This window comes from Phocoena sinus, chromosome 9, assembly GCF_008692025.1.
Source record: "Phocoena sinus isolate mPhoSin1 chromosome 9, mPhoSin1.pri, whole genome shotgun sequence".
NCBI classification, from domain to species: domain Eukaryota; kingdom Metazoa; phylum Chordata; class Mammalia; order Artiodactyla; family Phocoenidae; genus Phocoena; species Phocoena sinus.
In genome coordinates, this window is record NC_045771.1 from 17,790,894 (window position 1) to 17,811,644 (window position 20,751).

Consider the following 20,751-nt stretch of genomic DNA (forward strand, 5'->3'; position numbering starts at 1 on the left):
AATTTCTCAATCCCACTTGAAGCCATTGCTTTTCAGTCAACTGTGTGGTTCAGGGGTCTCAATTTCTCTATCCCTTCATATTATTACTGGACAGCGATGATTCCAGGGCTAACATGCTATTCTTCCACTTCTTAAACCAACTGAACTATGAGTGTGGATGCAGCCAGGACCTTGCGTGTTTGTTACCACAGCACAACTTGCAAAAATTCTGTTGGGACATTCTGGCCTTTCCTCGGGGCCATACCTAATTGGCTGAGACAATCTTTGATCTCTTTAATTCTGATCCAGGCTCAGAGGGCTCATTCGGAGCAAGGAGAGGCAGACCTCGAAGCACCTGTGGAAAGCCAGCAGCATGAGATTGAATCCTGGACCCTAGAATTAAGGGCTATGATGGAGAAGCTGGTGAAATCCATCAGCCAACTGAAAGACCAGCAGGATGTCTTCTGCTTCCCATGTAAGACCCAGACCCCAGTGAGAATACCCTCTATGGGCGCCCGTCAGACCAGACAGCAGCAGCTTTTGCAGGAAATTCTCAGTGAACTGGACTAAAGGAGAAAGGAGGTGCTGGATGCCTCCAAAGCACTGCTAGGCCAATTAATCACCCTAATTAATGGAAGGTCCAGCAGCAAAACACCTGCATTGGAGCCCCCCTGGACGATGGGTTGAATCAGCTGGAGAAGTATTCACAGCTGGAGCAAAGTTGTTCTTTCACCTGAATCAGCTGCTGAAGGAACTCAGTTGCCTGGTTAGCTATCAGGATGACCTTCTGACTAAAGGGGTGGACCTGTGGAAGGCCCCATACACAGAGTTGCTTTTAGATCTGTTCCTAGCCTTTGTGGTAGAAACCCAGTGCTGTGTTTCCTAAACTCCCCATTGACCCCTCATCCTCAAGATGGGGAGGAAGTTCACTGTCCAGACGAGGCTGCTGATGAGATTCCAGGAAGACAGTGGGTCACTGACTGCAAAAGTCTCCACTGACTGTAAGCTTCATCAATTACAGTCATCCTTCAGTATTCACGGGAATCAGTCCCTTAGGATAACAAAATCCTCGTATGCTCAAGTCCCTTATATAAAATGGTGTAGTATTTGCACATAACCTACACACATCCTCCTGTGTACTTTAAATTATCTCTGGATTACTTATGATACCTAATACAATGTATATGCTAAGTAAATAGTTGCACAAGAGAAATTCAAGTTTGCTTTTTGGAACTTTCCAAAATGTTTTCTCCTCTGAATATTCTTGAATCTGAGGATGTGGAACCCATGGATATTGAGGGCCAACTGTACAAAGTTTCCAGAAGTTCAACATTCTGACTTCAAACCAGAAAACTTTGTACCCCAAGAAGGAGCAGAGTCAGGCTTTAATTTGGTACTCTGGCTGCCTGACTGGTGGAGCCGTGTTCAGGTGGTTCTGGAAAGGGCAACAATAGGGGACTGCTGGGTGCAACAGGAATCACACATTTATCAGCTTCATGGTCGGATACACCTACCAGGATCTGAAGCAGGAGCTGAAGACAGATACCCTCTGTGTGGTGATTATTTCTAACATGAACCTACTCTTGATTGCCTGGTCCTTAGTTCTCTGGTTCAGTCTGGTCAGCTCACATCCCTAGAATTGGCAGTTCTTTTCCAACACCGCCAGGAATGCCAGCTGCTGAAGACCATCTCTGATACCTTTCTGTTGCACTTAAGTGAATCATTGGGAGGGGGTATTACCTGTTCTTGGTTGAACGATGATGAAGTGCAGCCCTGCACCAGGGGGTACTGCAGTCATTCGTGCTAACTGAAGTCCACCACTACCAACCTCTTACTGAGGCGGACTTACCCGAGAACCTGCTGTACTTCCTCTACTCCTGAAGCCCCAGGGATGAGGCTTTTGGGTGCTACTACCAGGAGAGAGTTAATCTTCAGGAACAGAGGAAATAACCTGAAACATAGGCTCATTCTGGTCTCTAACAGACAAGTGGATGAACTAGAACAACCACTAGAGCCAGAACTTGAGTCATTAGAGGTGGAGCCCACACTGGTACAGGGGGCCAGAGCTAAGCCTGGAGTTAGAGCCACTGCTTGAGCAGGGCTGGATCTGGGACCAGCACTGGAGCCCACACTAGGCATGGTATCACAAAGAGTGCCAGAACCAAACCCAGGACCAGTACTAAAGCTGGAGCCTGTTCTAGAGCCATTCCCAGGGAACCCCAGGAAATAGGTTTCTATCTTCATTAGTAAATGTGATATTTATTAAAGTTTGCTTTCCTTTCTTAACCATCTTGGCATGATAATGGGTGGATGGATGTTGAATGTAAAACAACAAATTTGTTAGTATGACAGAGCTTAATGGAATTTGGACACCTGATGCCAGGAGAGTTGTGAGAACTCTGACCTGTTAGTGGTAGCTTTGAGATACGTGTTTTCTGTTCAGCCATCAGAGTGCAAGAAGTTCACATTTATTGCAATTAGACTTCAAAAATACACCTTTTCTTTCTTTTGGGTTTATACATTCATTTGCAGGGAGTCCCCCATCTTTATTTGCCATTTTTGCACTTATAGTTGCACTTACTATGGCAGGTTTAATTTTAATTGACCTTTTACCTAAAAAATAAAACTTTCTAGTTATATCCTTATTTCTAAAGCTCTCATTTATTATTCCTTGAATTTGTTAATTCTTAAAATAAATTGAAGAATATACTAAAACTGAATGGAACTTAAGCTTACTAATATCTTGCCCTGATCCTGATTTTTCAGCAGCTGTCTTTGGATTGATGACAGTGATCTAGAAATTTTGATCTAGAGATCTTTGATAAAACCTTCCCAGGTAAAGCGTTAAGTGTCAATGAATCACTGCTTATGAAACTGCAGGTGGCATGGTGGAAAAGATGATATAAGTTATCCTAATTAGTTGTAGTCCAGAAACAGTCTCAAGATTTAATTCTGAATGTCATAATATTTTCATATATTGCCCTTGACATTAGCAAGATTGACCTCATCTATACTGAAAATTATTATTTAGTGTGTTTTAATGGTGGCGACTGAGGAGGTGAACCAAGATCAAGACACTGAAGTTCTTCCTATGTAATAGCTTGATTTCATCCATCTGTTTCTATGACTACTCCTTCCTCTCAACTTGAAGCCTGTATTCCCTTATTATAAGAATAGTGCAAATTTGGGGAAGGTGGCAGAGTAGATAGCCCCAGGAATCACTCTCCACCTGGACAACAGTTGCACTTGCATAATCTGTCTGATGTAACTATTTTGGAACTCTGAGGTCTTTTGAAGGCTTGCAACTTCCAGGGAAAGACTTGGCAGTTAACTTCAGTCAGTATCAGCCTTAGCACAGTAGCAGCTACCCCTCCCCCACCCCCAGCCACATGGCAGGTGCTATGTACATGTTCCTGGAGCAGCCTGCATATAGCTTGCGGGAGACAGGGTGGAGAAAGAGGACCGTGTTCTCAAATATTGAGGATCTCTGCTCTGAATGCTGATTATTGCTTCCAATCACAGGTGCAGACGAAGAGGCAGGCAGTCATTGTTGCACCTTACCCAAGGTGCAAGTCCCTTCCTCTCTGAAGTGATTTCAGGGGATTTAAAGGACTGACACCCTCCTGCCATACTCCTTTAATTTTTGCTTTTTCCCCTTTTGGGAGCCAGACACTAAGACTTAGGACATTCAAAAACAACCACATATAATGGGGAAAATTAGAAAGTGACTGCATGTCCAGGGAAGGCTCAGAATAGACCTGAGAAGACCTTAAGTTTACACCTAAGACCGATTCTCAGCACAGAGACAGCCTACAACAATCAAAAAAAGAAAAAAACAAACAAAACAACAACCAGTAACAAAAAGAGCAAACACTGGAGAAGGGGAAGAATCTGATTTCCAGAGGTACCACGTTACTAGATAGATTTCAAATGGCCAGTGTTAAACAACAAATCAGACGGCATAAAAAGAAACAGAAAAGAATGGTCCATTCAAAAGAAAATAAAGCAACAGAAACCATCCCTGGAAAAGACCTAATGGCAGATATACTGGACAGAGTCTTTAAAACAACTCTCTTAAAGATTCTTAAAGAATTAAAGGAAAATGTGGAGAAAGTCAAGAAAGTGATGTGTGAACAAAAAAGGAAACATCAATAAAAGGTAGACTTCCCAGGTGGTCCAGTGGTTAAGAATCCACCTTCCAGTGCTGGGGCCATGGGTTTGATCCCTGGTCCGGGAGCTAAGATCCCACATGCCGCAGGGCAACTAAGCCCACATGCTCTAGAGCCTGCGTGCCACAACTAGAGAGCCTGCGTGCCACAACTAAGACCCGATGCAGTCAAATAAATAAATATTTAAAAAAATAAAAGGTAGAAATTTTTAAAAGAAACTAAAAAATTCTGGAGCTGAAAAGTGTAATAATTGAAATGAAAAATATTCTAGAGGAGTCATGCAGATTTGAGCAGGCAGGAGAAAGAATCAGCAAACTTGAAGATAGGGTGATGGAAATTATCTAGTCTGAGGAACACACACACACACACACACACACACACAAAGATTGAGGAAAGGTCAGCAGAGCCTAAGGGACCTGTAGGACTCCAAGTGGACCAGCAGATGCATTACTGGAGTTCCAGGGAGATGAGAGAGAGAAAGATGCAGAGAGAATATTTGAAGAGATAATGACTGAAAACCTCCCCAATTTGCTAAATATAAACATCCAAGAAGCTTAACAAATTCTAATTAAGGTGAATTCAGAGATCCACAGTGAGACACTGAGACATGATAATCAGGACAAAGGAGAGAATCTTGCAAGCAGCAGAAGAAAATCATCACATAGAAGGGGATCTTCAGTAAGATTATCAGCAGATTTCTCATTAGAAACTTTGGAGGCCCGAAGGCAGTGGGCTAATAGACTCAGAGTGCTAAAAGGAAAAAAATACATATATACACCAGCCAAGCATCTTCTGTACAGCAAAACTGTCCTCAAAGAGTGAGGGAGAAATTAAGACATTCCCAAATAAACAAAAGCTGAGGGAGTTCAGGACCTCTAGATCTGCCCTGCAAGAAATGCTCAAGGAGTCTTGCAAGATGAAATGAAAGGACACTGGATGGTAACCCAAAGCTGTATGGAGAAATAAAGATCTCAATAAAAGTAAATAAGTGAGCTGTTATGAAAGCTAGTGTTATTATAACAATGGTTTGTCACTATACTTTTTTCTTTCTTTATGACTTGAGGTTAGTACATTTAAGGTCCAGTACTTTAGTGTAAAAGCTGGTATTACTGAAACTTTGGTTTGTGACTTCAAATCTTGTTTTCTACATAATTTAAGAAATTGCATTTAAAAGAATTATTGGGGGCACACAATGTATGAAGGTGTAATTTTGTGACATCAGTAACCAAAAGGGATAGGGATGAAACTGTAAAAGAGCAGAAATTTTGTATATTATGAAACTTAAGTTAGTATAAATTTAAGGTAGACTGTTGTGACTTCAGAATATTAAATGTATTTCCCATGCTAACCACAAAGAAAGGAGCTCTAGAATATACACAAAAGGAAATGAGTAAGGAATTTAAACATTTCACTACAGAAAAATCAAACATAAAAGAAATGAGTGTGGAGGAAGCTATAAGGCATATAGAAAACAAATAGCATGATGACATAATAACTCCATATCACTAGTTATGTTAAATGTAAATGGGTTCAGTTCTCCAATCAAAAGACAGAGATTGGCAGAATGGATAAAAATACACTATCCAGCTATATGCTGTCTACAAGAGACTCACATTAGACCCCAGAACACAAACAGGTTGAAAGTGAAAGGATGGGAAAAGATAATTCCGTGCAAATAGGAACCAAAAAAGATCAGGGGTGGCTATACTAATATCAGACGTCATGGACTTTAAATAAAACAGGATTATATGAGACAAAGAAGGACATTATACATTAAGAAAAGTTTCATTACAGCAAGAAGATAGGACAGTGATAAACATTTACATACCCAATGACCACCAAAATATATGAAGGAAAAACTGACAGAATTGAAGGGAGAAATTGTTCTGCAGTCATAGCTGGAGACTTCAGTATCCCACTCACAATGATGGATAGAACAACCAGACAAAGCATAAGGAGAGGATTTAAACAATACAAACTAACTAGATCTAACAGACATATACAGAACACTGTACCCAACAACAGAATACACATTCTTCTCAAGCGCACGTGGGACACTTTCCAGGATAGACCATATGTTAGGCCACAAATTAAGATTCAGTAGATTTAAAAAGATAAACATACCAAGTATCTTTTCTGACCACAATAGGATGAAATTAGAAATCATTAACAAAAGGAAATCTAGAAAATTGTGGAAATTAAACAACACTTTTAAACAACTAATGGGTCAAACAAAGAAGAAATGACAAGGAAATTAGAAAATACTTAAATGAATGAAAATGAAAGCACAACATACCAAAACTTCTGGGAAGCAGCAAAAGTGGTGCTAAGGGGGAAATTTATAGCTATAAGTGCTATTATTACATTTAAAAAAATAAGAAAGATCCCAAGTCAACAATCTAACCTCACAATTTAAGGAGCTAGAAAAAGAACAAATAAGCCCAAAGCAAGCAGAAGCAAGGAAATAATAAAGATTCGAGCAGAGATAAATGAAATAGAGAATAGAAAAACAGTAGAGAAAATCAATGAAACCAAAAGTTGGTTCTTCAAAAATATCAACAAAACTGACAAAGCTTTAGCTAGGTGAACTAAGAAAAAAAAAAGAGACAGCTCAAATTACTAATATAAGAAATTAAAGGGGGAACATTACAGATTCTACAAAAAATAAAAAGGATTATAAGAGCGTACTGTGAACAGTTTTATGCCAACAAATTGGATCACCTAGATGAAAGAGACAGATTCCCAGAAACATAAAACCTACCAAGACTATGTTACAAAGAAATAAAATACATGAATAAATGTATAACCAGTTAGGAGATTGAATTAGTAATCAAATATCTCCCAACAAAGAAAGGTCCTGGATCTAATGGCTCCACTGGTGAATTCTACCAAATATTTAAAGGAGAACTAATACCAGTCCTTCTCAAGTTTTTCCCAAAAATTGAAGAGAAGGGAATGATTCCTAACTCATTCTTTGAGGCCAATATTCCCTGATAACGGAAGCCAGACAAAGACACTGTAAGAAAAGCAAACTTTGAACCCCTAATGAACGTTGATGCATATATCTTTAACAGAACATGAGCATACAGAATTCAGCACATTAAAAGGATTATGCACCAAGACCAAGTGTGGTTTATTCCTAGAACGCAAGGATGGTCTAACGTGTGAAACTTGAGCAGTTCAATATGCCACATCAACAGAATGTAGCATAAAAACCACAGGATCCTCTCAATAGATGCAGAAAAAGCATTTGACAAAATTAAACACTCTTTCATGACAAAAACAATTAACTTAGGAACAAAAGGAAGCTACTTCAGCATAGTAAGAGCCATATATGAAAAACCACAGTGGTTTTTCAATGGTGGAAGGACTGAAAGCTTCTCCTCTGAGGTGAGGAACAAGGTAGGGATGCCTGCTTTCACTACTTCTGTTCAACACAGTATTGTATTTTCTAGCCATAGCAATTAGCCAAGAAAAAGAAGAGGCATTTAAATTGGAAAAGAATAAGTAAAATTGGACTTCTCTGGTGGCACAGTGGTTGAGAGTCCACCTGCCGATGCAGGGGACACGGGTTTGTGCCCCGGTCCGGGAAGATCCCACATGCCGCGGAGCGGCTGGGCCCGTGAGCCATGGCCGCTGAGCCTGCGCTCCGCAACGGGAGAGGCCACAACAGTGAGGCCTGCGTACAGTAAAAAAAAAAAAAAAAAAAAAAAAAAGAATAAGTAAAATTATCTCTTTTTGCAGATGGTATGGTTTTATATGTAGAAAATCCTAGAATCATACACACACACACACACACACACACACACACACACACCTGTTAGAACTAATAAGTGAATTCAACAGTGTAGCAAGATACAGAGTCAACACACAAAAATCATTTGCATTTCTATACATGAACAGTGGACAATCTGAAAAGAAATTACAAAAGCAATTTCATTCACAGTAGGATCAAAAGAATAATCAAAATAACCAAGGAAGTGAAAGACTTGTAGAAGAAAACTATGAAACATTGCTGAAAGAAATTTAAAAAGCCACATAAATAAATGAAAACAACATCTCATGTTCATGGATTGGAATACTTAATATTAAAAAGTCAATTCTAGGGCTTCCCTGGTGGCGCAGTGGTTGAGAGTCCGCCTGCCGATGCAGGGGACACGGGTTCGTGCCCCGGTCTGGGAGGATCCCGCATGCCGCGGAGCGGCTGGGCCCGTGAGCCATGGCCGCTGAGCCTGCGCGTCCGGAGCCTGTCCTCCGCAACGGGAGAGGCCACAACAGTGAGAGGCCCGCGTAACGCATAAAAAAAAAAAAAAAAAAAAAAAAAAAAAAAAAAAGTCAATTCTACCCAAAGCAATCTACAGCTTCAATCCCAATCATGTCAGAAATCCCAGTGACATTTTTTGCAGATAAAAAATCCATCCTAAAATTCATATAGAATCTCAGAAGACTCCAAATAGCCAATATAATCTTGAACAAGAAGAATAAAACTGGAGGACCCACACTCCCTGATTTCAAAACTTATACAAAGCTGCAGTAATCAAAATAGTGTGGGATCTACATAAAGATAGACGTATAGACCAGTGAAATAGACAGCCCATAAATATTAACTCACAAATATGGCCAAATGACTTGACAAGGGTACCAAGGCCAGACTACTGGGGAAAGGACAGTCTTTTCAACAGATGATGCTGGGAAAACTGGGTATCTACATGCAGAAGAATGAAATTGGATCCTTACCTAACACTGTATTCGAAAATTAATTCAAAATGGATCAAGCACCTAAATTTAAGACCTAAAACATCCCCCCCCCCAAAAAAAACCTTAAGAGAAAGTATAGGACAAAAGCTTCATGACATTGAATTTGGCAGTGATTTCTTGGATATTACACCAAAGGCACAAAAGAAAAAATAGACAAATTGGACTTCATGAAAACTTAAAAATATTTGTAAGTCGAAAGACACTATCCACAAGCTACAGAATGGGAAAAAATATTTGCAAATTATATGTCTGATAATGATTATTAACCAGGATATGTAGAGAGCGCCTAAAACTCAACAACAAAAAAATCAAATAACCCAGTTCAGAAATGGGCAAAGGACTTGAATAGACATTTCTCCAAAGAAGATATGTAAATGGCCAATAAGCATATGAAAAGATGCACAACATCACTAATCATTAGGGATGTGCAGCTCAAAACTACAATGAGACATCTCCTCATACCCATTCTCCTCCCACCCGTTAGCATAGCCACTATCAAAAAAGCAGAAAACAAGTGTTAGAAAGAATGTGGGGATATTGGAGTCCTTGTGCACTGTTGGTGAGAATGTATAATGGTACAGCTGTAGTGGAAGACAGTATGGCAGTTCCTCAGAAAATTAAAAGTAAAATTACCATATGATCCACCAATTCCACTTCTTTATATACATGTAAAAGAATTGAAAGCAGTATATTAAAGTGATATTTGTACCCTTACATCATAGCCCCATTACTCACAGTAGCTTAAATGTAGAAGCAATCTCAGTGCTCATGGACAGATGAATGGATGGACAAGCAAAATGTGGTACATATATACAATGTAATATTCAGTTTTAAGAAGGAAGGAAATTCTGCAGTATGTTACAACATGGATGAACTTCGAGAACATTATTTATGGAATAAGCTAGTCACAAAAAAGACAAATACTCTGATTCCACTTATATACAAGGCATTTAGAATAGTCAAAGTCATCTAAATAGAAAGTATATGGTAGATGCTGGAAGGAGGGGAAGATGGGGAGTTGTTGTTTAGTGGGTATAGAATTTCATTTTCATAAGATTAAGAGTTATGCGGGTGGATGTTGGTGATAGTTGTACAACAAGGTGTGTGTATTTAATACCACTGAAATGTACACTTAAAAATGGTTAAGATGGTAAATTTTATATTAAGTGTATTTTACCACAGTAAATTTTTTAAAAATATTGCAAGTTTATCTCAGATTATCTGAATTATATTCCAGCCTGTTCTTCATGGTATCACCAAATTAATCTTTCTAAAACACTGCTTTATGTATTACATAACATTTCTGTGCTCAAAAAAATTTCCATTGGCCTCTGGTGTCTTACCTTTCTATCCTTACCTCCCATTGTTAAAATCATCCTATATGTTAGCTAAACTACTTACCTTTCTCTCAACCTTTTCTATGACCTTTTGATTCTTGAAACACTTGCTCTTCCTACCTTTAATGCCGTTTTCCCCCCTTTCCCTTCCTCCTCCCAATGTGCAAATCTTTTTAAGGACCTAGTTAAATTTGAACTTCCCTAGGAGACTTTTCCTAATTGCCCCACTTGGGGTGGCTTATCTTTCTTCTAAAGATTTATGGCATTTAATGTTTAAACAGTTCATTTAATAGTTGACACTGGCTGATATTTGTTGGTGTGTACCTGTTTTGTTTCCCCAACTGCCTCTAAATTAAGTGGGCTCAGTGCTGTATCTTAAAATTATTTATATTACCCACTTGACAATATTATGAATTGATTTATTGATATACTGTGAATAATAAGAAGTAAATATGCTCTTCAAGTAAATTTCAGACTTACCAATCAGATTCAATAGCATCTGGCAGTGTTTCTGCAGAAGATACACTTGGTATTCAGGTTGGGTTCTTGTTAAATTTTTCTAGAACAATTAAATATGGTACCAGTAAGTTGTCTATTTGTAAGGTGACTTTGTATATGTTTCCAGGCAATAAAATAATTTTGAGAAATTTGGAATCTTAAATTTTTTTGCTATAATATTGTATCAGAAATAAGTATTAGTGTATGGGTACTAATACTTATCTTTTGTTCATGTGCTGGGTTAAAGTTAGTTGTAGAAATGACTTGCTAGGTCAGTGTTATTATGTTTATAAAGATTTTTGTTTTTAAGTCAGATGAGTTAAAATGGACTTGAAGTTAGCAAATCTGTGTTACTTTACTGTGATACTGCATTTTCTCTTGTGGAAGTCAAGTTTTACTGTTTTAGTTTGAGGCAATAGTTTGCACAAAAGTTTCTTTCTGTTAGTCTCGTGTGTGTGTGTGTGTACACTTACATATGCCTTCTCTAGGGTTATGATTAGGATATTGAAGTATTAAAGAAAGGTATTGCCTTTAAGAAATGTAGATAGCATTTCAGTAACTTTTACGCCCTCCATTCAGCACCTAGAAAAATAGGTGAGTATTATTTCAAGAATTTTAATGGGGAATGTGTTTATCATGGGCACAAAACTAAATAATGGATTAGTATCCATTTTAAGCAGTACTTTTTTTTTCATAAGCTATTGTTTCACCCGTTGTTTTCTGAGAATCTAATTAGACTGTAAATTGCTCAAGGATAGAGATTTTATCTTATACTTCTTTGTGTCCCCAGCATCTAACCTAATGTCTTACATCAGAGTGCTTCAATAAATGTTAAGATGATAAAATGTCTATTTTTCTGGCTTTGGTTGTGGGGAGTAAATGTACTCTGATTTGATTTTATTTTTTCCAATTTACAGCCCCATTGACAAACCTTCCGATTCTCTCAGCATAGGGAATGGTGATAATTCCCAGCAGGTAAGATTTTGATACTGTATTCCTTCATTTATCTGCCATCTGCTGAAACAAGACATTCTATGCGAGTGAGTTTTCTAGATAGTGAAAAATACTTTAAATATTGAAACAATTTAAAAACACTTTTAGTGGGCATCTTTGTTAAATGTATTAGCCCTCTTTTTCTCCACAGAATAGAGCATAATTTAACCCTTTCTTGATGACTCAGAATTATCATTATGACCATATGTTATTGTACTGTGTGCCAATACATTAGTGTCCTTGGAGTCCCTGATATTCTTGGTCTTTCTGACCCTACGTGAAATGGTCCCAGACTAACATGCCTTCTGCATTCTTGATTTTGAGTTGTTTCTCTGCCCCATGCTCCCCTTGTCCCTTGCTGTCAACTTTAATTTTCTTTTCTTTTTTTTTAAAATTTTATTGAAGTATAGTTGATTTACAATGTTGTATTAATTTCTGCTGTACAGTACAGTGACTCAGTTATAAATACATACATTCTTTTTCATATTATTTTCTACTGTGGTTTATCACAGGATACTGAATATAGTTCCCTGTGCTATACAGTAGGACTTTGTTGTTTATCCATCCTATAGATAATAGTTTGCATCTGCTAATCCCAAACTAACTTTAATTTTCTATTTCTCTCGGTGAACTTGACCCCAAGTTTTACCCCTTCCCTCAAATGACTTTTGGCTTTGAAATGATGAACCAAATAGTTAAGTTCAAAGTTGCATCCACTATGATACAGAATGAGGTCCTGATCTTTAGAGCATGCCTTGTATCATCTTGTCTAGTTGCTAGCTTTTCACTACTTAAGTTTCTGTACACCTCTTCCTTTGGTTTAAAAAAAAAAAAAGTGTAGTTTCTAATCTCTTCCGTAAAGAACAGCCAGTTCCCCACAATGTGAGAAACTTAGAGATCTAAAATACATTGTTTTTCTAAACTTGTTGTTCACAGTTTCCATGAAAGAATTTGAAAATCTTTATATCCCCTTGTATATTTTAAGTTAACATGAAATTTTTTTCATAATAAGTTAAAAATAGCTGCAAAGGATGTAATTTCCAGCTTATTATAAATTTTGGTATTTTTAAATAAACATGCTACATTGGGTTTTAATAAGTATCTGAGAGATTTAAGTATCAGAATGTTTTGTTACTCCCTCATCCATTTACACAAGCTATTCTTTAGCAATCAGAAATTTTACATCATTACTTGAACTCATTTTTTAATTTTCACTGGCATTACAGAATTTTTTCTTAATGCAATATAGTTTATGCTTGGGACTTCCCTGGTGGCTCTGGTTAAGAATCACCTGCCAATGCAGGGGACACGGGTTCGAGCCCTGGTCCAGGAAGATCCCACATGCCACGGAGCAACTAAGCCCGTGAGCCACAACTACTGAGCCTGCGCTCTAGGGTCTGCAAGCCACAACTACTGAGCCTGCGTGCTGCAACTACTGAAGCCCATGTGCCTAGAGCCCGTGCTCCGCAACAAGAGAAGCCACTGCAATGAGAAGCCCGTGCACTGCAACGAAGAGTAGTCCCTGCTCACCGCAACTAGAGAAAGTCCATGCACAGCAACGAAGATACAACACAGCCAAAAATAAATTAAATTAGATTAAAAAATATATATATATATATATATATAGTTTATGCTTGATAGGCATTCTCTCAAATAAAAGTAGACATATAAATTTTGAATTGGAAATAAAAATATTTTGCTGACACAATGCCAAACTTCTTTCTTCTGAATTTATTTGTAGTATTGATTTGATCAAAGCAATATATATATAAGTATAGATTTTGATTAAAATATTAATCATTAAACATAAACACTAAAATTGTATTGGAAATTTACCTCTTAATGAAGTGGATAGGGCATTTTAAAATTAGTTTTTTTGTATGCATGGATGAATATTACCTATTGGTACAAGGAGATGTTTCAGCAGTAATCTAGCCATGTTTTCATTTTTCTAAATACAGGTGCTGAGACATCTTGTTCATATAAATAAGTAGGTGGAAGAAAGAGTTATTATATCAGTATCACTCAAATTTTTGAACTCCTTGTGAATTAAATACCTAAGAATCATATTAAGATTTCTTATAAAAACTATTTTTAATGATGCTTTTGGAAATAGCTTGATTAGATCTTCTTTCCATTTTGTTTAAAACTGAAGTATTGGGAATCATCTAGTTTGCCAAAGAATCTAGTCATTAGAGTCAGTCACTGTGTCATCACTAATCTTAATATTTCTAATAAAGTTTTGTTTGGCTCCCAGAAAGTTTTCACACTTGGGCAAAATACTATAGTTAGATCCCAGAGAGTGAGAAATAGTATTGTCTTTGTAAAGTAAGAGAAATTAGGTTGTAAAAGGAGAGGATACTGGCTGTGTCTTTTCAGGAGGGTCAGTTTTATAAAAGAGTACATATGTAAGTTGATGGAGTTTTTTGAAAATTTATGCTCTCATAAAAAAGTCTTTAAGTACCCCAGTTTTTGAAAATCACTATTCTAATACCTTTCATTGCAAGCCTTTTAAACTATGGCTTATTACATTGTATAAACTTATATTGATTATTCTTTTCTTTTTCCATTTTATTTAGATATCTAACAGTGATACACCTTCACCACCACCTGGTTTATCAAAATCCAATCCAGTCATCCCCATCAGTTCATCCAATCACAGTGCACGGTCTCCTTTTGAAGGGGCAGTAACTGAGTCACAGTCATTATTCTCAGACAATTTTCGCCATCCCAACCCTATCCCAAGTGGGCTTCCTCCTTTCCCCAGTTCCCCACAGGCATCCAGTGACTGGCCTACAGCACCAGAACCACAGAGCCTCTTCACATCAGGTATATAACAATACTATGTGTGTTAGTAATTATACTCAGACTAAAATGAGACCTTTGCTGGATGTGTTTTTATCCCTTTTTTGTCCACTCCCTTTTTCATAAAAATGTAAACTTTTAAATGGCAAGGAATTGGATGGTTAGGTAAGTAGTTCTGTGACCTAGAACTTACCATGTTAACAGACAAACTTCTCCAAAAATCAAGGGTTAGATCATTTTTCCAATAATCGAATGCTTATTCCTCTAGGAAGTATTAAGGGCTTACAATTTTTAATTAGATTTATGTTTGTGTAGTTATATTTTTTAAAATGTTTCCCCAGCTGACAAAGAAGTATGTTAGTTAATTTTTAAAGTTACATTTTGAGACATTTCCAATTTCATTCATTGTAAGTTCTCATTAATGTGAAGGATAACACAAAATCAAGACAATTTTTTAAGACAATTTAAAAATATACAGATTAAATGGATACTTTTTTCATTAAGTTATAGTAGTAGTATGTAAAGCATATATTCAAACTTATACTTCATCTTTGATAAATACATTTCAAAAATAAACTTTACTAATTGAATTCTATTATATTTATTACTTTATTTCATTTAAATGACTTACTTTGGGTTTTGATGATGAATAGTTGAGAGTATAATTTGGGTTTCAAGTAGTACTTTGTTTTCTTTGATCAGCAAAATCAGTCTATATCGTTCAGTTTTTGAAGTTAGTAACTTATGGATGAAATCATTGCTAGAAATATCTGAGGCCTTTTGTAATTTTACAATCGTAATGTTCTAAGAAATTATGTAGATTTTGCATATATTTGCCTTTGTGTTATAGTATGATGTTGCACTAGTGTGGAAGTGAGCTATATATTTTAAATTCATCACTCATTCTTTTTCCCACCAGAAACAATCCCAGTATCGTCTTCTACAGACTGGCAAGCAGCATTTGGCTTTGGTTCTTCTAAACAACCAGAGGATGACTTGGGTTTTGATCCCTTTGATGTCACTCGAAAAGCCTTAGCAGACCTGATTGAAAAGGAACTGTCAGTCCAAGACCAACCTTCCCTTTCGCCCACATCTCTTCAGAACTCCTCTTCACACACTACAACCGCCAAAGGTCTGGGCTCTGGATTCCTGCATCCTGCTGCACCTGCAAATGCCAACTCGAGTCTCAATAGTACCTTTTCAGTCTTGCCACAGAGGTTCCCTCAATTTCAGCAGCACCGAGCGGTTTATAATTCATTCAGTTTTCCAGGCCAGGCAGCCCGCTATCCTTGGATGGCCTTTCCACGCAATAGCATCATGCACTTGAACCACACAGCAAATCCCACCTCAAATAGTAATTTCTTGGACTTGAATCTCCCGCCACAGCACAACACAGGTCTGGGAGGGATCCCTATAGCAGGTAGGTTCATTTATAGCCTTTGAGAATTTGTGAATAACTCATGCCTTTAGGTTGTTGGGTGGGTAGGGAGGGAACTTTTGAATAACAGAAAGTATTTATCATCAGTCTTGGAAATTTCAATGGGAAAAACTATCATAATCTAAAAAAATTTTAATTGGATGGATGCCTTGTAATAGTGAGCTTTATAAGGATGGTGGAGTATTATACCTAGTTATTGCTTGGAAGCATTTTACTTAATAGAATAGTTACCAGACTTTCTTATGGCATATAAATGCAAAAAGACAAAGAAGAAAGAAGGGCTCTGAAATTATGGTGCCATAAAGTCCAACACCATGGTAAAAATTCTGATTATACATTCTAAAAGTAAACTGGTTCAAAAAAATTTTTTAGAGATGGTAATTAGTGAGAGCATGAGGGATAAAGCCACTCTCTTAACTCCTTTTGACAACTTACTTATTTTGACTGATAGACACGTACAAACACACACACACACACACACATCAAAACTGTGCTATATGTTAATAAAGGACTTAATATTTGAGAACTCTCATTATTAGTGTTTCACAGACATATGTGTATAAGTATACTTTCTGTGAAAAAGAAATTGTTCAAGGAGAGATATTTTTCCTTTTGGTCTGTCATGTTTTTATTTCTGGGGTAAATATTAGGTTCCTGTAAGTGATGCCAGAATACTTCTGGTTTTGTACTGCTACCCTTGAAGGTTTCAGAACTTTTGGCTTTTAAGGTCCCATATGATATTTATTAGATCAAGTGACCTCTATATCTAAAGGAATCTTTCTTATTAATAGTTTTTTAAAATTTAATTTGGGCTTTAGATATGACTGGTTAAAGAGTTTGTTCTCTCCTGATTCTCTCAAGTAGAATAGAATAGTCCTTCACTCTGTTACATAACTTATAAAATTTATTTTTATCCCTCTTCATGGCCTTTGTGATATGACATGGCACAGCATTATTGTAATAATGTGCTGTTACCAGCAAAGCGTTCGTTCTCTTGTTTTTAGCAAGGTTGATAGATAAATTTACAGAGATCCATCAAAATTCTTTGGCTCTATTCTCTTTGTGACCAACAACATTTCATTTTCAAGACAAGTAGTTGGGTTAAGAGAGTATGGTTTGTGGCTGTTGATACAGTGAAGTTAATTTACATATAAGCATGATAGCACCTAATGTAGTGGTTTGCACATTGGTGGGACTCATGTTATTTGTTCATCTGTTATGGTAGTTAGTAGGTAATCGAGAGTGACATTTTTCAGTCCTCTTCTACATGATATTCACTTGTGAAACGCTAAGTGTTCAGTTCCTGGTACTCTTTTTTTCATCCATTGTAGACAGCATATTAGAATGTAATTGTGTTTTGTTTTGCTTTGTTTCAACCATTTAGAAATGTGGCATTTAAATTACTAGTAGTGTATCTCATAACATTATAACACTAAAAGTTAAACTTAAGTTCCCCTAAATATTCTAAACATTTAACAATAAAATATTAAACCAATACTATAAATATTTGGGTATCTGTTTGCCCAACAATGAACTGGGCCATGTGGATAATACAGAACAAGTATAAAATATGGCTACTATTTCCAGGTACTGTACAGTATAGTTGACGAGATAAAATAAGACTGTGTATGAAAGTGGTAACCATATGATACTGGAATCCAAAACACATCAATGGAGCCTATAAATTGTTGGGGAGGCTTCATTGAAGAAATAGGAATTGATCTGTATCCTGGATTTGGGTTAGCAGGAGGGAAAGGAAAAAACCTTTTATGTTGATGGAAACTCCTGAATGAAGGCATAGAGGCAGGATTTAGTATGTCATTACATTAAGAAGCATTAGAACTGCCTTCTATACCAGGCGGTCCTTCATATATTTTATACATAGAATGGATGAGAGGACGGAGAGCTCTGATGGTGAGGCAAAACAGTATGGACTTGATCTGATAGGAAGGAGGATGCCTTTGTGGGACTAGTTCTTAGCTGTCTTCATTGTGTACTTTTATTTGACTTATTACATGACCATCTTCAAAAATTATCTGTTCTTCTGATTTCATAGTTATCATATTATCCATTAGTACAAAATGAGCAGTTTTAAACCAGATATTTCAAGCCAGTATATATTCTGGAGATGCCACAGGGGTGATGAGTAATCACTGATTTTTGAGTGTAGTTGTCCTCATGTTAGTCATTTGAAATCTTCATCTAAAGTAGGTGCTTTATGAAAAAAATGTGGCATTAAATTTTGGTCCTATCTTGCTGGGCTTTTCTTTTAGCATATACTCAACCATAGAGCATAAAATACATTTTTTTCCCAGAAATTCTAAGAATGAAGTCACCGACTATAGGTTCTGAATCATTGTTGTATTTTGTGGGAGGTGGGGAGAGTTTGTTATTTCAGATTTTCAGTTTTTGACTATGCATACTAGCTTGGTATTTAAATGGTGACTTATGATTAAGCTTATTGTTAGATTACTTTTAAGGCTCTCACGACTAGAGAAATTTTAGTTTTAATGTACCAAAATATTTTAAATTGTTATCAAGAGTTATAGAATCCTTCCATGGCTTATAAATATTTGGCAAATACCTCAGAAAGCTGAATGTGCTGAGCCTCAAAACAGAATAGTTTTATAATTGTAGCCAGATGATTGAGGATTTTCAGTAACAATTAGAAATGACAAAGTAAAATTATGAAAAACTGTGTACATCTTAACTGTGAATTATTTGAAGCAATTTAATAGGTAGGCAATATCTGCCTCCCACCCCTAGCTGTAAGTCAGTTGTACTTGAGTTGAACTATTGAAAAAGGCCTAACTCTGTATTCTGCAGTGAATATCATGGTATCTTACACAGGTAGCTGTCAAGTGCTTCATAGTGGAGAGTACATACTGTTTTAGTGAGGCCTGCCACTTTAAGATATACTTAGACAGTATTCAATACTAGAAAAGGCATGTATATTTATTCTTTAGATATGTAGAGCAAAATGAGGTTCCTGACCTTTAGGAGTAAATACTCAGAGGTGTCAGTCTTCTGTGTATCATACAGAAACTATGTCTATATTTATTATATATTTGTATTTAAATTTTAAGTTTTGGTTTGTTTCAGTTAATTATTAAAATTTGATACACTGAAACCTGTCATGGGAAGGACAGTTGCCAGAGGTTTGACAGAAACATGGTTTCCATTTCCTCTGCCAAATTGAAATCATTTTTGTGTTTAAAATTAGTTATTTCCTTAATTAAGTGAAATCTTTTTAGCAGCATTTTCTTGGCTGCATATTCAGTTTGCTAAATTTAGAAGGATTTTTGGAATAAATATTCTTGAGGGGAAACTTGGATCAGTGGGCAGTAATAGTGAAGTCCATTCAGACCTTTTTTATTATTGGAACCACGTGCTTTTGTTTTAAAAAGTGACTTTTCTAGTCCTAAAAATTGACCTACCTTGTTCAACTCCTTCATTTTAGGAATGACAAAGCTGTGTTCTGGAAAGGTTAAATAATTTGTTAAAAGTCACACATTCAATTAGTAGTAGAATTAGGATAAGAACCCAGATCTCAGATTTAATAACTAAAATGGTTTTTCATTACAACATTGATGTTCTCTTTCATAAATGAAACTTACTGGCATTTACTTTAACATGGCTTTCTTCCCATAGTAAGTAATTTTTGCTCTCACACAGTTGGGAGGTCCCTTTTTATCAACAGTATCTATTCATGCGACAATTGGCCCATCTCAGGAATATGACCTGTAGTTACAAAATAGAATGAATTTCATTGACTTGATGAAAATTAATCTCTTGCTTAGTTCTTCTAAGTACCACGTTCTCACCAAGAACTCTAGTCTAAAATTTCCTTTACACAGCCTCCTTCCTATGTATTTGGGATTTATAGAATCTTTGCCAATTTACTGAAACACTATGAAATAACCTGTTCTAAAGACTGAAAGTCTTTGTCTTCATGTTATCAGTTAAGCTGTCTTTCCAAGTGTAACTTTGCAGATTTGTTTTTCAAAGGACTCCCTGCCAAGATGTTTTTATTCCATAATGCTAAAAATTATCTGGAAGACAAATAATAGTCTAAGTCTGTAAACATTGTTGTTTCGGAATATACCTAGAAAAATATTTGAAACTGTTTAGGATTAGATTTTTGTTCGTGTTTTTGTTCATTTGAATTTTGCTTAAGAGAGGGCATTAAAAAAAATTCTTAGTTTCTGAATTAACTGTTTTAACAGTGACTTGATTGAATTTTGAGTCACGTGTGAAACAAGTCACTTGTAGTCATTATCAATTATAATTGGGAGAACTGATCTCATTTCATGTACAGTTCTCTGACCTAGAAGTAGTCATCTCACTTTCAGTCAATTGGATCATTGTATTGTTAGCATTTTACTATTTGCTGATTACTTCAAAAGTGCACATTGAATTTTCAGGTGCTGTATGGTAATTTGCCAAATTAATATTTACATCTTTTTATTTCTTTTTTCTAAACATAATTACTGCTTTTAAAACATGGATTTGTCATTTTTCCCTTTTAAAAAATCACATTTTCACTTCTGTGAATTTAGTTTTAATTTTTTCACAAAATACTGCTTACTATTAGGAGTGTCTAAATATATAAGGGGTCCAATTGGCTTGGAAAAGAATGGCTTTCCTGGTCTCTTTTTTTTTTTCTTTTTGTATATTTATAATTCTAAATCTATTATATTTGTTCTTAAATCTGACAGTGTTAAATTTAAGGGTGTGATTGGAGTATAACTATTTTCTAGGTACTTGATAAGTT

General features: G+C 36.4%; 1 protein-coding gene across 7 annotated transcripts in view; it reads left to right on the plus strand.

Moving 5' to 3' along the window:
- The window catches only part of CNOT4 (CCR4-NOT transcription complex subunit 4), a 142,586-nt gene that overhangs the window by 94,613 nt on the left and 27,222 nt on the right, over positions 1 to 20,751 (plus strand). For all 7 annotated transcript variants that reach the window (XM_032642619.1, XM_032642626.1, XM_032642625.1 and 4 more), the window contains exons 8-10: positions 11,659 to 11,716; positions 14,314 to 14,563; positions 15,459 to 15,959. In XM_032642619.1, the coding sequence (XP_032498510.1) occupies positions 11,659 to 11,716; positions 14,314 to 14,563; positions 15,459 to 15,959 (809 nt within the window). The remainder of the gene's footprint in view (positions 1 to 11,658; positions 11,717 to 14,313; positions 14,564 to 15,458; positions 15,960 to 20,751) is intronic.